The 16,855-nt window shown below is 44.8% G+C and overlaps 1 protein-coding gene across 2 annotated transcripts in view; it reads right to left on the bottom strand.

Moving 5' to 3' along the window:
- Positions 1-14,675, bottom strand: part of LOC142309951 (uncharacterized) — a 32,482-nt gene extending 17,807 nt beyond the window's left edge. The window contains exons 1-4 of one of the 2 annotated variants that reach the window (XM_075347423.1): positions 14,582-14,675; positions 9,777-9,971; positions 9,489-9,695; positions 5,900-5,992 (exon numbers count right to left, since the gene is read on the bottom strand). In XM_075347423.1, coding sequence (XP_075203538.1) covers positions 5,900-5,992; positions 9,489-9,695; positions 9,777-9,971; positions 14,582-14,650 — 564 coding nt within the window. In that variant the 5' untranslated portion in view covers positions 14,651-14,675. The remainder of the gene's footprint in view (positions 1-5,899; positions 5,993-9,488; positions 9,696-9,776; positions 9,972-14,581) is intronic. The other variant, XM_075347424.1, reaches the window with a different exon arrangement.
- Positions 14,676-16,855: the final 2,180 nt, after the last annotated feature.

The following is a 16,855-nucleotide window of genomic DNA, read 5'->3' as shown; positions in this document are numbered from 1 at the left end:
CAGCACATGTGCGCGTCAAATCGCTGCAGAAAGACTGCATAATGAATGCAGTATTTTTGTTAAAAAAAAAAAAAGCCAATTTTATGCGCTTGGGATGCTGCCCCCACCATAGACAGACCGGGAGCTGCATCCAGAACGCAGGAATAATTGACATGCTGCTTTTATGAACGCACGGATTTGGGTCAAAATTTTAGCACCCAAATCGCTGCATTCCAAAAAAGCAACATGCGCACGTCTCATGCACAATCTACATAGATTGTGCAGGACGCATGCATTTACGCTGCAGTGCTATACGCATCCAAATGCATGTAATTACGCAACGTGCGCACGAGCCCTAAAACGGGAAGAAAATCCAAATGCAAAGAAAAAAAAAACCAATTCTGTAATTTTTTTTGCTGGGGAAGGGGGGGGGGGGGGTGTAGGGTAAAAATTACCCGACATGATTCTCTGGGTCACTACAATTACAGCGATACCAATGTATATATAGTTTTTATTTAGATATTGAAAAAAAATTGCCATCTGATGTGTTTTACGTGTTCTATTTTTGGTTGATTACGCTTTGTGAAAGCTTGTTTTTGTTTTACCGAGCCCGGCACCAGTCTGAGTGACTGGGCTTTGGGCAGAGTGTCAACGCTCGTCACAGCCTAGCATCCCGCGCGCGCTCTCCTTCGCTGCAGAGCGCCGCAAGCAAGAGCAATGCTGGGCTGTGACAAGCAGTGAAACTCCGCCCACAGCCCAGTCACTCAGGAAGACTGAGGCCGAGGTCTGGATGTCAGAGGTCACTGAGCCCGGGGGTCACTAGATGGGGATGAGCAGACCACAATATCGCCGCTCAGAGTCAGAATTTACTACACAAGGTATTTGAGAAATGCCTTCTTAATGAGTTTTACATCGATGTGGCCACTAATGCCGAGTAGTGGACCACCTCTAACTTATGTCCTACAATACTGAGATGTGAATAAGCCCTAAAGTAGAAAAGTCCTCCTTTAAACAAAATGTCTCTTCAATAAAGTTTATCCTATGGTCATTATTAGCAAGTGAACGTCAGACAAATCTTAATTTTTATTTTGAGTCAATACAAAAAGCTATAAAGCAAGAACAATTTGCATGGCCACATTTACTAGTCCAACGAATCAAAGCTACCAAAGTTGGAGCTTTTACAATTATATATACTGAGGACACTAGAAGGTAAGAGATTTGCAGACCTTCTGTCTAGTTGCCAGGTACCATTGACCAAAATTCTGTGAAATTGATAAGCTCATCGCTAGTGGTTGAATAAGTGTGAACACCTTCTGAATTGGTTTTGTTTAAAATTAGCCAAATCGCATTTAAACTCCTGTTAAAAATCGTATTCAAAGACTATTGCTATCATTTAAACTAATTCAGATTAACTCCATATAAAGTTTAGCTGTTCTAGTAGGATATTCCAGATATTTTCTTAGTTGCTTTATAGAGCAAAATCCATGGTCCTTAAACAGCTTACAACACAGCAAAGGGATCTCACTGTAGAAAGTTATCAGTCAAGAGAAGGGTACAAAAACTTTGAGGGATTAGATATACACTAAGAAGGCAGTCGTCATGATATTGCCTAAATTTGGTACAACAGAAACATTACCTAGATCGAAATGTCTCTCTCAAAAATTGATGAAAAGACAAGAGAATATTGGTCCAAGAGGCTGTCAAGAGGCCTACTGAAATATTAAAGGAGCTGTAGGAATTTCTTACATGTAGGTTGTGTACTGCACTTGGCAACTTTCTCCCATAGCCTTCATATATCTGGACTGAGGGGTAGGCTGGCAAGATGGAATTTTTTTCCCAATTTAAAGTTTTATTGAGTTTATAATAAGAAAATAAAGAAAATATACATCCATGCTTTGACAAATGAGATAGATCAAAGGTCTAAACGACACAACACCATCGTAGACCTGAAGGCAGAATGTAAATGATTAACATAGTACATGGGAATTCAATTGAAACCATGAGAGAAATAAAAAGAAATAATGAAACAGAAAGGGAAGGTGAAGAAGAGCAGCAGTCATGATATTTAGAGAAGGAGGGATAAGACAGCAAAAGAAGAAGAGATAGAGGAAGAAAAAGTGTGTCGGCCGGGTCTGATACATAGTCCGTTGGACCAAAAAATGTCGGATGGGAGGAGTATGATAACAAGGGGAAAAGGGCCAGAGTACCCAGTCACCGGAGATTAAATTAGGTCAAGAAATTTTCCGCCAGATAGGAATGATTCCCACTGAAACCATTTAGTGGCCATCCCTACCGTCTGTCCACGCGACTGGGCCATCACCATCTCCATACGGTGAATCACATTCACTTCCAATACCCACTCCTCCAACGTGGGGGGAGCAGGGTCCTTCCAACGCCTCGGGATCACCGTCTTGGCTGCCTGAAGGAGGTGACCCAGGAGGGATTTTTTGTAGATCTTTTCTGGTACCTTAAAGATGTACAATAAGACTGCCTCTGGACGACCAGGGACTGTGATCCCGGTGACCTCCCGTATGGCTGTTAGTACTTTGTTCCAAAAGACCGCTAGGCTCGGGCAATACCACCAGATGTGGGACATGGTGCCCCCCTGCGCTCCACAATGCCAGCAGGTATCCGGTACTTCTGGACACCAAGCATGCAAAAATGCTGGGACCCTGTACCACCTGGAAAGTATTTTATAACTAGTTTCCTGCATCCTGGTGGCAACCACGGACCTGTGTGTCAGACGGAAACAGCGCTCCCACTGATCCCCCCCGAACGTCTGATTGAGCTCCTCCTCCCAAGCCGTACAAAAGCGGGGAAGAGATACCTCTGTCGCGCTTGTCATGAGTTTGTACACTTTTGATATTGCATGCCGTGTATCGGAGGAAACCGCGCAGAGGTTTTCAAAACATGTCGGAAGCGAGGGATGGGCCATAACACTGTCTTGTGAGGTTATAAAATGTTTAAGTTGACCGTATTCAAAATGGAACCGCAATTTAAAAGTACGATTCTCTACAATCTTCAAGAGTGGTAGGAGGGAACCCTCCGGGGCTACCTGGTTCAGTATCAAAGGGTTTTGTTTTGAGCTGCCCAGAAAGTTGTTGGATGATGCCCCTGGTATAAACTCTGGGTTATCCGTTAGGGGCATGAGGGGACCCCTGGGCTGGATCAGGCGATCGCGAAGTGGTGTAGCGTGTATAGATTTCAGTGTTTGTTTGGTGCTATAAGACATGTTAATCTTATGTTTAGTAAGGAGTGGCCAAGTCCACGGCAGGGTCGGCACTGATAAAGGGCATAGATCCTGTGCCAGACTAACCCAAAGCTTGGACCTAGAGTTATGTAACAGGTCTAAAACTCTGGCGTAAGCGGTTGCCAGATAATACCGCCTACAGTCGGGCAACCCTGCCCCACCCGCGTTCTTGGTCCTAGTCAGGACGCTACTCCTTAGACGGGCGCGTTTCTTCGACCAAACAAATTGATTGAATAAGCGCTGTATCCTGGCCCAATATGCCGCTGGAACATAAACCGGGACCGTTTGTATCAAATATAACAGTCTTGGCAGGGCCGTCATCCGGAGAGCACTAATCCTGCCGAACCAAGAAAGAGTACCCCTTTGCCAGGAAACTAAGTCTCCCTCAAGTTTTGATAGAAAATTTTGATAATTCAGTGCGAAGAGCCTGGTCAGATCGGATGGGATATGAATGCCCAAGTAACCAATACTGCCGTGGGGTGGCCATCTAAAGGGGAAATTTGGTTTTATAGCGTCTATAGTTGTTTGAGGCAAGGAAATATTTAGGGCCTCTGATTTTTCAAAATTGATTTTGAAGTTGGACCACCTGCTAAAGCGGTTTAGTTCCAACATTAGTGACGGGAGAGATTTAAGGGGATTGCACAGATAAACGAGGAGATCGTCGGCAAAAGCGGCACACTTATGCTCCCGATTGGTGATATTGATTCCCTGTATATCTGGATTATTCCTAATAGCGGATAGTAAATGTTCCATGACCAGGATGTACAACAAAGGTGACAGAGGACACCCCTGTCGGGTCCCATTATGGATGGAGAAGGGTCTCGACAGAGTGCCATTGATCTTAAGGTGCGCCGTCGGAGAATGGTATAAGGCCATAATCCTGGACGAGAACACCGGCCCCAAGCCTATGTGCTCCAGTGTCTGAGAAAGTGACTGCCAGGAGACTCTGTCGAAAGCCTTCTCAGCATCCAGAGACAACAACATCAGGGAAAGCTTTTTGGTGTGTGCATGATGGATCAGGTCCAGGGTCTTTATGGTGTTATCCCTTGCCTCCCTACCCGGGACAAAACCGACCTGATCCAAATGAATCAGGTCAGGCAGCAGAGGGCTAAGTCTGTTTGCCAGGAGCTTGGCATAAATTTTTAAATCTACGTTAAGGAGAGATATAGGTCTAAAGCTACTACACGCCGTGGGGTCTTTTCCAGTCTTAAGGAGTAGAGAAATATGGGCCGTGGTGGAGTGGGGTGGGAAAGGGACTAAATCTGAAATCGAGTTAAAGGAGAGAAGCATTAAGGGTGCTAGTTGTTCTGAAAAGGATTTATAAAACTTGGCGGGAAACCCGTCGGGACCAGGGCTCTTGTTGCCAGGCGTGTCGCGGATCACCGCCAATAAATCCTCCAATGAAAAAGGACTCTCCAGGTCTTCAACTACAGAGCTGTCGAGTTGCCTAAATGGCGAGGACATGGGGGGGCGCCCCTCACCTAACTCAGGAGGTCTAGCAGGTAAATTGTATAGTCTAGAATAAAAGTCGTGGAAAGTAGTTGAGATGTCGGGGGTGGAATAAAGTAGTTCATCGCGTGAGTTCTTGATGCATGGGATGAGAGTATGAGCTCTCCTTTCTCTCAGCGCATTGGCCAGCAGTCTGCCTGGCTTATCCCCAAACTCATAAAACCTCCCCTTACCCACCTGTAATAGTCGTTTATAAGAAGAGTCCAGCAGCTTTTTAACCTCAATCCTAGCGTGTAATAGGGCCTGTAGAATAGGGGCCGATAAGGCACGTTTGTGGATGAGCTCCAGTTCAGAAACCCTATGAAGAGCTTTTACTATATCTTGGGCCCTTTCTTTTTTAATGCGGGACCCATGTTTAATAAAAATGCCTCGTAGAACGCACTTCAATGCTTCCCACTTATAGGTGGGGGCAGTGTCGTCCACTGAGTGGTCCTCTATGAACCTAGTAATAGAGGTCTGAACATCCGTAACACAGAGCTCATCCAGCAGCAACGACTCGTTCAGCCGCCATGACCCTCTAGGAGCCGAGAGAGAGGGAATTTCGATCGTACAATAGACCGGCGCGTGATCAGACCATAGTATGTTACCCATCCCGGTATGTCGTATCCAAGGGAGGGCATTATGCTGTAGAAATATATAGTCGATACGACTATATGAGTCCTGCGTGTGGGAATAGAAACTATAATCTCTGTCGGATGGGTGTTGTAGTCTCCAAGTATCGAACATTTGGATACGAAATAAAGCTTTTTTGATACGTTTAATGGTAGAGTAAGCAATGCTGGATTTCCCCCTGGAGTTATCCAATGTGGGGTCCAGGGTGACATTAAGGTCGCCGCATAAAATTACGGTACCTTGTATCAAAGGGATCGCAACGTCTACCAGTCGTGCAACAAAGCTATCCTGCCTTAAATTTGGGGCGTATGCATTGATTATTGTAAATGTTTGGTCCCCCACCTTCAGTGACAGGATAATATATCTTCCAAGGCTATCCGTCGTGCACTTTAATATTTGATGGGGAAGGGATTTATGAATGGCTATCGCTACACCTTTAGAACGGGAGTCTGGATTATCTGAGGTTACCCATGTCTGATAGTATTTATTCTTGAGGGTCGGGGAGTGTCCCTGTTTGAAATGGGTCTCCTGGAAACATACTATTCTCACCTTTCGTTTATGAAGGTGGTAAAGTATCTGCGACCTTTTCTCCGGGACACTGAGGCCCTTGGCGTTGAGAGAAGCTATGGTGAAGTCCGCCATCTATAGGGGAATGAGACATTAGAAATATATGAAAAAAGAAAATCGGGCGTGATCAGCCCGGCCGCCAAAGACAGAAAGAAGAAAAGTCTTGAGATTAGAAGAAGAATGTAGAAGGGAGAGGAAAAAAAGTAACAGCAGGCATAAAAACCTTGCACAATAAACTAAGACCGAACAAACGTTCCTAGGGAACATATCCGCCATTACTCGGCAGGACAGGGGATCCCAACCTATTTGGGGAAAAAAGCTGTCAGACATAACCGAACAGAGCTCCATATATACTTGCAACAATAAAGTTAACCATAAACACTGGCAAAAGTATCAGATGTTTGTGCAATACGGGCGATAACTAGACTTGAGGTCAGAATGAAAAAGACCTTCATCTCAGGTAACAGAAAGTAATGCAGGTCCTGGAGGCATGCACGACCTCCAAGCTTGTCTATGTCTGCTGCCGAGGGCGGCCCGATCTGCGGCCCCTATCTCCTCTAGGTGGCAGCCCTCTACTGGAATCACTATGTAGGATTGGCCTGGTGGTGCTGGCTTTTCCCCCAGGAACCCAAGGCTGTAGCAGCGTTGTAGGCCATTCTGAGATGGAAATGGGGGGAAGGCCAAGGTTCGCGACGAATGCCGGAAAGTCCTCAGGGGAACGTAAGATCCACCACCGTGAGTCCTTCTGTACCGATAGGGAGAAGGGGAATCCCCATCGGAACGGCAGGCCCTTCTCTTTTAAGACATCCAGAAGAGGCTTAAGGGTAGCACGCTGGGCCAGAGTGTGCCGCGAGAGGTCAGGCATTATGCGGATGGCTGAACCATTATATGATAAGTTCTGTTTCCTCCGAGCGGCCAGCAAGATGGCCTCCTTGGCGGCAAAAAAATGCACCCTACATACAACATCTCTTGGCCGAGGGTCCTTTGGGTCTGGGGGACGTAGAGCCCGATGAGCTCTGTCTAGTTCAAGAGAAGCTCCTGGTGGTCTCTTTAATAAGCTATTAAAGATTGAACAGAGAACTACAGGGATATCCGGGGCGGCAATGGACTCAGGCAATCCCCTAACCCGTAGATTGTTTCGTCTGTTTCTGTTCTCCAGATCATCTACATGCTGTTGGAGGGCAAATAATTGTTTGGACTGGATCTTCACTGTCTCTTGGATAGATTGAATAGAGACCTGAGAATTTGATTGACGCTCATCAAGGGTGTCTACCCTATGGGAGAGTGAGGAAAGTTCAGACCGCAATTGGGTAAATTCCTGTTTACATTCCGCCACTACTTGGTTGGCTAATGCTGCAATATCATTCTTGGTGGGCATCGCTTGTAACAGCAAGCGCAAATCTGCTAAGGATGCCGGACGATCCTCACCCATCGGGGCCTCAGTATGGGGTATGTTGGCATATGCCCGAAAAGAGTCCTGCAACGCCGGACCATATATCACTTTCTGAGTACCCTGGGGGTTAGTCATGCCTCCCCACGCTTGTGGCATTAATGCATGTTGGAGTGGGGGAGATCCCAGCACCTGTAGCCCACTATTCATGGGCATCAGAGTGCCCCTCCTTGATTCTTCACCTGGGCTTGCCAGGCTTTCTGCCCAGGAGGAACCTGTGGACCAGCTCTCCGAATGGGTGGGGGATGTCTCCCCCTGGGGAATTCCCCAGGATTCATTTGCAGCCACCAGGGGATTATATGGACCCTCTCCTTCCCCAATGCTCTCCAGGGGCCCTTTAATCTCTGGTAGGGGAGAAGTGCATGCAATACCACTGCAGTCTCTGGTTAGGGCTCCCCTTGCTGAGCCCTCACGCAGACCCATCATCTGTGAACTGCAGGCAGGCAACTTATCAAGGTTAGCAGAGTGAATTGCAGCCGTTTTCAACCCCCCCTCCACAGCACCTGTGTGCAAGGATGGTGTGTTCATCTCCTCCGCTACACAACGCGGCGACATCTTCTCCCGTGCACGGGCCTGCAGTGGTGAGTCACCGCTTGTGCCTGGATGCACGTGCGCCCCGCTCTCCTCGGCCGCAGCTCCCAGCTTCCCATGTGCACCGACCACACGCGAGCTGTGTGAACTCACCGGATCCTGCAGCTTTGCAATGGGACGCGTAGCAGGTAAGGCACTGGCTGTGGGTGTCCTGACCTCCACTACTGAACCGCCGGTTTGTTCCCTCCGTGCGCGGCCGCCATCTTGAAATGGCGCCGCAGGCTTTGCTGTCTCTCTCAGCGTCAGGCTTCCCCTGTTAGCCACCGCAGTTATGGCTCCCGCTGTGGGTTCTTCTACGGCACGGGAACTCTCGGCCGCTGCTCCCATCTTCCGGGCTTCTGAAGGTGCCGTGATTATAGGCAACGAGCCTGGTAAAGGATCATGGTCTGCAGGCCTCAGCTCCCGTCCTGGCTGTGGTGCTGTCCCAGGCTCCCGGGAGCGGGTGAGGTAGGATCCAATATTGCTCTGGGATGAAGGTGGCCGCTTCATGGTGCTGGGCTTAGCCTTTTTGTTAGAGGATTTGCCCATTTTAGCAGTAAAAACCAGTTTTATGGGGGATTGCAGTGAGGAGCTCAGAGAGAAAGCGTCCTTACACAGTCATGTCCGGCTCCGCCCCCCTCCAAGATGGAATTTTTATTTTTACAAAGAAAAACAAAACAAAAAAAAAAAAAACAACATTAAAAACATTATGTTTTGATATATCCTACATCCAGTCTGTCAACAGAATGTGAGAAAATGTGTTATGGTCTAATGAGATCAAGGTTGAATTTTTTGGCCATAATTTCAAAAGGTATTTTTGGTGCAAAGTCAATGCTGCACCTTACCAATAGAACACAGTAGCCACAATGAATCATGGTGGAAGCAACATAGTGCTTTGGGGCTGTTTTTCAGGAACTGGAACTAGAGCTTTAGTCAAGGTAAAGTTAATTATGAATAGTTCCAAACAGCAGTCAATTTTGAAACAAAACTTAAATGCCTCTGCTAAAAGCTAAAGAGGAATTTTTACTTTCAGCATGACAATGACTCAAAGCACACCTCCACATCAACAAAAGAATGGCTTTGCCAAAAGAAAAATCATAGTTTTGAAATGGCCCAAGCAGAGCCCAGATCTGAATCCAATTGAAAATCTGTGGGATGACCTAAGAAAAAAAAAGCGATATACATAGGAAATGCCCTGGTAAAGCAAACTGATTTGGAGCGCCAGTGCAAGTAAGAGTGGGCAAAGATTGCCAATTCTAGAATTCTCATCCTGATAGGCTACTACCTAAAAAGATTGAATGCTGTCATAAATTCAAAGGGAGCTTCAAGAAAGTATTATTTTAAGGATTACCATATTTATGTAACCACATTATTTTAGTTCTTTATTTTTTTTTTCCACCCAAAATGATTTCAGTTTGTCCCTCAATCAATTTGTATACGTTATGGGTGACATTAAAAAGGTGTAAAAATTCCTTTTTATGATTATTTTTTACATGAGAAAAACGTGGCATATTAACAGGGGTATGTAGCATCATAACCACTGTACCTTACCTCCCCAGTGATCTGAGCAAGGATGTCCAAGATGAGGTTTAAGATAAGATTTGTCTGGAGAGTCCTGTTCTTGTCCACATTTAAGCCATGTGTGGTTTTTACACCGTCCACCAAAGTGATGTTCTTGTACAGATCTTTATGTCCTTTTATATATTCCCATTCCTCCATGGAAAAATGGACAGTGATAGCCTCACATCTTATAGGAACCTGACACAGAAATGATATATCATCATAAGACACATCTTTTGTGTTACTGTATAATGCCCCAGTATCCCCAGCAGGGCTCACCTCTCCAGTCAGCAGCTCAATCATCTTGTTGGTGAAGTCCAGGATCTTCTCATGGATGTTTGCTTCTTTTAAGGATAAGTTAGGAGGATACTTCTTTATTACAGATTCCTGAATCCCTTTCCATTCTACTAATACAGGGGGACGATTGCTGGAGGTCACAGACTCACCATAATCTCTCTTTACTATTGTATAATCCTGAGTATGGAGAAAAAAAAAAACAAAAAACAAAGCACTGATGTACTTATAGATATACACCCTCAAAAATAGATTGTCATATTCCTCTGTAAGTCATACATGAGTGAGGTCATATACAGTGGATGAGAAAAAGTTCACCCTTTCTGGATTCTATTGTCTGACATCAGGACTTAAGAAAAGGCTACTCATTTTAAGGTCTCAAATTAAAGTACTGTAATTATATCCTCAGATGAACACATGACAAACTACACTATGTCTTTAATCATTTAGCAAAAGCAAGGACAAAATGCAAAAACGGTCTTACTGTTTCGACTGGCATTAAGGAGTGTAAGTAGCCGTGTGCCGCTAATCAAATGCCCTGATTATTTGCAATTACAACACTCTATAAGGCTCTGTTCACACTAGAAAAAGTATTTTTCTCAAGAAATTTCTTGAGAGCCTGAAAGATTAGCGCACTTGTGGTAAAAAAAACAAAAAAAAAAACAAACAAACGCACCGAAAACAGTTCGTGTTTTTGGTGCGTTTTTTTTTTTTCCAGCAGGTTGGTCCCTGAGTTTTTTTTACCATTATCTATGGCAAAAACCCGCAGGTACCTGCAGAAAAGAAGTGACATGCACATTTTTTTCTCAAGAAATTCTGCAGAAAGAATGTTAACAAAAAAAAAAACAAAAAAAAAAAAAAAAACTAGTGCACGCACAGCTATTTTTTTTCCCCATAGGTTACAACCATTTTCTCAAGAAATTTCTGCAGCAAAACTGCAAAAATAAAACACGGGTAAAAACACTGTGCGCACATGGCCTAACAGCATTATTTTTATATTTTTTTTTGCAGCTTTTTGGTCTGGAGCATTTAGGTGAAATGCTCAAGTTTCTGATAGAAAAAGACTGAAGGACGCACGAGTCTCTCGCAAGAGGAATACTACCTTTAGGCTGGCTGTATGAGGGCGAAAGCAGAACTACCCAATAATTGACTTCCATTATGCTAGGCCCCTTAATTCGGGTCCTATTGACTTATATGGGGTTTGGGATCCGGATACAAGTTCAAGTCAAGTTTGGGTCCCAAAACGAACTTTTAACTAAAATACGGTTGATCTCGAACATCCATGGGTAGGCTCATCTCTAGTTGGGACCTTAAGAGCACAGTGCCCACAAACCTCAATGAGCTGAAAAAATGTCAAGAAAAGTAGGACAAAATTCCTTCAGAATGATGTTAGACTGGTAACGTCATACAGAAAATTATAATATCTAGCGATTGCTGCTAACGGTGGTTCTACAATCTATAAGCTATTGCTTCATTGGGGATACAGAATATTTCACACCCTACTTCTGCTATTTGGTCTAGCTTTTATTAAACAATAGTACATGTGATTTGTCATTTCTTGTTGCTCCACTGAGATATTTTCTTAATTTTAAAATTAAGGGGGAAATAAAAGGTGGGAAGAGGAAAAAGTATGAACCGAATAAAAAGCAACTCTCATTGTGTAAATTTAATATGTGTATAAATGATAAAATGGAGATTGTCAATCAGAAAACGGTCTATTCATTATTTAAATACAGTCAAAACATAATTAAAAAGGAAACCTGTCACCAGGTTTTCCTCTCATGAGCTGCGGCCACCACCAGTGAGCCCTTATATACAGCATTCTAGAATATTGTATAGAAGAGCCCAGGCCGCTATGTAGATCGTAAAAAAATAGCTTTTATTACACAGTGCCATGCGAAAGTATTCGGCCCCCTTGAATTTTTCAACCTTTTCTTACATTTCAGGCTTCAAAACATAAAGATAAAAAATGTGAGAACACAAGTGGGACACAATTGTGAAGTTGAATGAATTTTATTGCTTATTTTAAACTTTTATGAAAAAATAATAAACTGAAAAGTGGGGCACACAAAGTCACTTGGGGTATGTGTCTATCAGTTTTGCACATCGAGAGACTGAAATTCTTGCCCATTCTTCCTTTGCAAACAGCTGGAGCTGAGTGAGGTTGGATGGAGAGCGCTTGTGAACAGCAGTTTTCAGCTCTTTCCACAGATTCTCGATTGGATTCAGGTCTGAACTGTGACTTGGCCATTCTAACACCTGGATACGTTTATTTGTGAACTATTCCATTGTAGATTTTGCTTTATGTTTGGGATCATTGTCTTGAAAGACAAATCTCCATCCCAGTCTCAGATCTTTTGCAGACTCCAACAGGTTTTCTTCAAGAATGGTCTTGTATTTGGCTCCATCCCTCTTCCCATCAATTTTAACCACCTTCCCTGTCCCTGCTGAAGAAAAGCAGGCCCAAACCATGATGCTGCCACCACCATGTTTGACATTGGGGATGGTGTGTTCAGGGTGATGAGCGGTGTGTTGCTTTTACACCAAATATATCATTTGGCATTGTGCCCACAGTTTGATTTTGGTGTCATCTGACCAGAGCACCTTCTTCCACATGTTTGGTGTGTCTCCCAGGTGGCTTGTGGCAAACTTTTAAACAACACTTTTATGGTTATCTTTGAGAAATGTCTTTCTCCTTGCCACTCTTCCATAAAGGCCAGATTTGTGCAGTGTACGACTGATTGTTGTCCTATGGACAGACTCTCCCTCCTCAGCTGTAGATCTCTGCAGTTCATCCAGAGTGATCATGGGCCTCTTGGCTGCATCTCTGATCAGTCTTCTTGTTTGAGATGAAATTTTTAAAGGGACAGCCGGGTCTTGGTAGATTTGCAGTGGTATGATACTCCTTCCATTTCCATATGATCGCTTGCACAGTGCTTTTGGGATGTTTAAAGTTGTGGAATTCTTTTTGTAACCAAATCCAGCTTTAAACTTCTCCACAACAGTATCACGGACCTGCCTGTTGTGTTCCTTGGTCTTCATGATTCTCTCTGTGCTTTAAACAGAACACTGAGACAGGTGCATTTATACAGAGACTTCATTACACTTCATTATTTATCATCAGTCATTTAGGACAACATTGGATCATTTAGAGATCCTCAATGAACTTCTGGAGTGAGTTTGCTGCATTGAAAGTAAAAGGGGACGAATAATATTGCACGCCCCAATTTTCAATTTATTCTTCCTTACAGAAGTTTAAAATAAGCAATAAGTTTTGTTCAACTTCACAATTGTGTCCCACTCGCCGGTCCTGAGCAGGGCAGATCAAAGTATTGTAGTGCGCCTGCGCAGAACTGGCGAGTGTATGACGCAGCCGCGTCATGCACCACGGCTAGAGAAGAAGGAGCACAAAGATGGACAAAAGAGGCGGCGCCGGCAGCAGACAACGGAGACGCCCACCGCACAACCGTTAGGTAAGTATTATAAAGTGTTTTTTATGTTATACCCCCAGCCTGGGTTCTTATATACAGCATGTTTGAATGCTGTATACAAGAGCCCGGTGGTGGTGGCCGCAGCTTATAAACCGAAAAACTGGTGACAGGTTCCCTTTAAGGGGATTAAATTTTACTACTTCTTTACCACTAGGTGGTGGACATTATCTAATAACTGATTGTGGATATGCTTTATATTGAAATTGATATCATTGTTCCACCACTAGGTGGTATTTATTATCTGTTGAAATATCTTTTCACAGATTATACTGTGTATGTATTATTGCAAACTCTATGTATGTTGGTAGTGGACATGAATTTCATGTCCACTTAATCATTGGTATATTGTGCTGTGGATCATTGGAACTAGCTATCCGTGTTTATTGAATTGACATATTTTGGTCAAATAGTTGGGTTTTTTTTAATTTTAATGATTACATTTAATTAATAAGTTCTTGAGCTTTTTTACTCTTGTGGAAATTTATTTTCTGGTTGGTTATATTTATATTAATTGTGTATACTTATGTGAACTATATACCGTATTTTTTGTTTTATAAAGACGCAGCGGATTATAAATTTGGGGCAATTTAGAGATAAAAAAAATAAAATAAAAATGGGGTCTGTCTTATACTCCCGTGTTGTCTTACCAGAGGGGGGGCAGCAGCGGTAATGGAGCGGGGGTCACAGGAGGCAGAGGCTGTGCTAGCAGCAGCGTCGGCTCAGTGGTGGCAGGTCAGCAGCGGGTCAGTGGCAGCGACTGGTCAGTGGTGGAGCAGGGCGGTGCGGTGAGTGTCCCAGTCTGTCCTCAGTCCTAGTTCAAATGATGATGCCAAGAGCGGCACGTGCGCAGATTGAGCTCTCATCCTGCGCACGCGCTGACTCCCGCCGTCATCATTTGAAACCGGGAACGCGGACAGACTGGAACACTCACTGCACAGCCACTGCAGTCCGCACAGCCACCCACCCGCCCGCACAGAGTGACAGCCAGCAGGACGCCCACCCACACAGAAAGGCAGCCGGGACAGAGGCATCCGGCCACGGGCAACGGCACAGACAGGCACCCGGCTGCCCGAATGCAGCGACACGCACCTGGCCACCCACCCGCACACAGACAACACCCCCCCTCCCCCAATAAGCTATATTCGGATTTTAGGACGCACCCCTCAGTTTCCTCCCAAATTATTGGAAGGAAAAGTGCGTCTTATAATCCAAAAAAATATGGCATTTATGCTGACAATTTCTGTGAAATAAACACCCTTATGGACTTCTAATGTACCTAATTATACAACAATGCCTCACCTCACCGGCCAGTAGATGGGTTATCTCCAAGATGAGGTTTAGTATCTTCTCAGAAGTGTGAACGGTCATTCTTTAGCGGGGGGTGGGGGGTGTTATAGCTACAAGAGAATGAAAAGAATATGAATAGTAAGCCTCAAAACCAGAAGAAAAAAAAAAAAAAAAAAAAAAAAAGTACTCCACACTTAGGGCTCATGCAGATGTCTGTCAAGTTGGTCCGAGCATGGACCGCTAATGCACAAACTGTCCGCGGCTCTCCCGACCAGAGCATAACAGCTGGGTATATTTCTATCACGCTCGAAGGGGGACGTGTGGTTGGTCCGTGCATTGCGGTCAGAGATCTGACCAAAATCTATGGATGTATGCATGAATAAAGCATCACTGAGAAAAAAAAACGTTCTGTTAGTGTGGCAACAAGGTCTTAAGGCTATGTGCACACATTGCGTTTTTTTCAGCGCGGAAAAAAAAAAACGCACCCTCTGGCAGAGGGGAGAATTGTAAACAATGTGTTTTGGGGAAAAACACATCAAAAACGCATGTGTTTTTCATGCGTTTTCTTCAGGTGCGTTTTTGACCACATGATCCAGTGACAGTGCCACAGTACATCCAGTACACAGTGCCAGCCTTCCTGCAGAGATGTGAGCGTTGTCCACGGGAGAACGCAGCTGCCCATGCCCACGATTTGGGTTCAGGCTGCTGTGGAGCTCTATGCTACCTGCAGAGAACACTCGTCTCCGCAGCATAAATTGACATGCTGAGGCTCGGGAAGCCGCACCACAGGTCAGTTTATGCTGCGGAGAAGAGAAGCACAGTGGGCACGGGATTTCTAAAATTCCTTCCACTGTGCTTCTACTGCACAACGCAGCGTTATGGACGCAGGGAAAACACTCTGCGCACATAACGCTGCAAACCCTGATTGTGGGCACACAGCCTAAAATGTGTCAATGGATGTCAAACATACATATACACATTATATATATATATATATATATATATATATATAATGTCCCCACCCCCCTGCATATTCTAAGCTGGCGCCCTTTAGTGCCTTTCATGTGGCACTAAAGGGTGCCTAGCCTTGTATTTAGCCCCAAAAAAAAAAAATAAAATAAATGACGCGGGGTCCCCCCTATTTTTGATAGCCAGTCAGGATAAATCAGACAGCTGTAGCCTGCAAACCACAGCTGACAGCTTCACCTTGGCTGGTGATCAATTTGGAGGGCTCCCCAAGCTGCTTTTTTTTTTATTTATAAATAATTAAAAAACAAAAAAAAAAACAAAGTGGGGTCCCCCCCCAAATTAGATCACCAGCCAAGGTGAAGCTGACAGCTGGGGTCTGGTATTCTCAGGGTGGGAAGAGCCATGGTTATTGGACTCTTCCCAGCCTAAAAAATAGCAGGCCGCAATCGCCCCAGAAGTGGCGCATCCATTAGATGCGCCAATCCTGGCGCTTCGCCCCAACTCATCCCGTTGCCCTGGTGCGGTGGCAAATGGGGTAATATACGGGGTTGATACCAGATGTGTAATGTCACCTGGCATCAAGCCCAGCAATTAGTTATGTCACAGCGTCTATTTGATACCAGACATAACTAATTGACAGTAATAGCAAAAAAAATTGACAACCAAAAAAAAATTTGAAAAAACACTCCCCAAAAACACATTCCCTCTTTGACAAATTTATTGAAAAGAAAAAAAAATTGGGTCCGCAGTATCCATTTTTGACGTCCCACGTCGCCTCTGGACCTTCTAGAATATGGGGGGCACGCTCAGGGTACGTGTCCCCCATTTTCTAGTAGTGCAGACCCTCCATTTGAGGAGAGTGGGTGCAAAGAATCTGCACCCACTCTCCCCGGGTCACAGCTGCACAGTGCAGAGCAGCAGCAGCAGCCAACGCAGCTCACACTGAACACAGGAAGCTGTCAGCTGCTCGGCACATGTGACCGGCGCGCACTGTGAAGGAGGGGGCCGCGGGGGAGGGGGGAGGGAATCAGCGCTATGACAGGTACGGGGGTGACCTGGCAGGGCCTGGGGAGCAGTTTTCTGTCGCATGTGCTATTGCACATGCGAAAGAAACTGAGGAGTAGGGTGGCCGGTGCGCTGGGAAAGCTGAACTCATGCAATTTGCCACTGAAACGCTGCGGTTCTAAACGCAGTGTTTCCGTGGTAAAAAACGCAATGTGTGCACACAGCCTAAAGCATCACTCTATAGAGTTTTGTTTTTATTTATTTATTTCGCCGCTGGAATGCTGCTTTAAGTCCCCTGCCCCCTGTCTTATA

Source organism: Anomaloglossus baeobatrachus, chromosome 5 (genome assembly GCF_048569485.1).
Source record: "Anomaloglossus baeobatrachus isolate aAnoBae1 chromosome 5, aAnoBae1.hap1, whole genome shotgun sequence".
Lineage (NCBI taxonomy): Eukaryota > Metazoa > Chordata > Amphibia > Anura > Aromobatidae > Anomaloglossus > Anomaloglossus baeobatrachus.
This window is presented reverse-complemented; position numbering and strand designations above follow the sequence as displayed.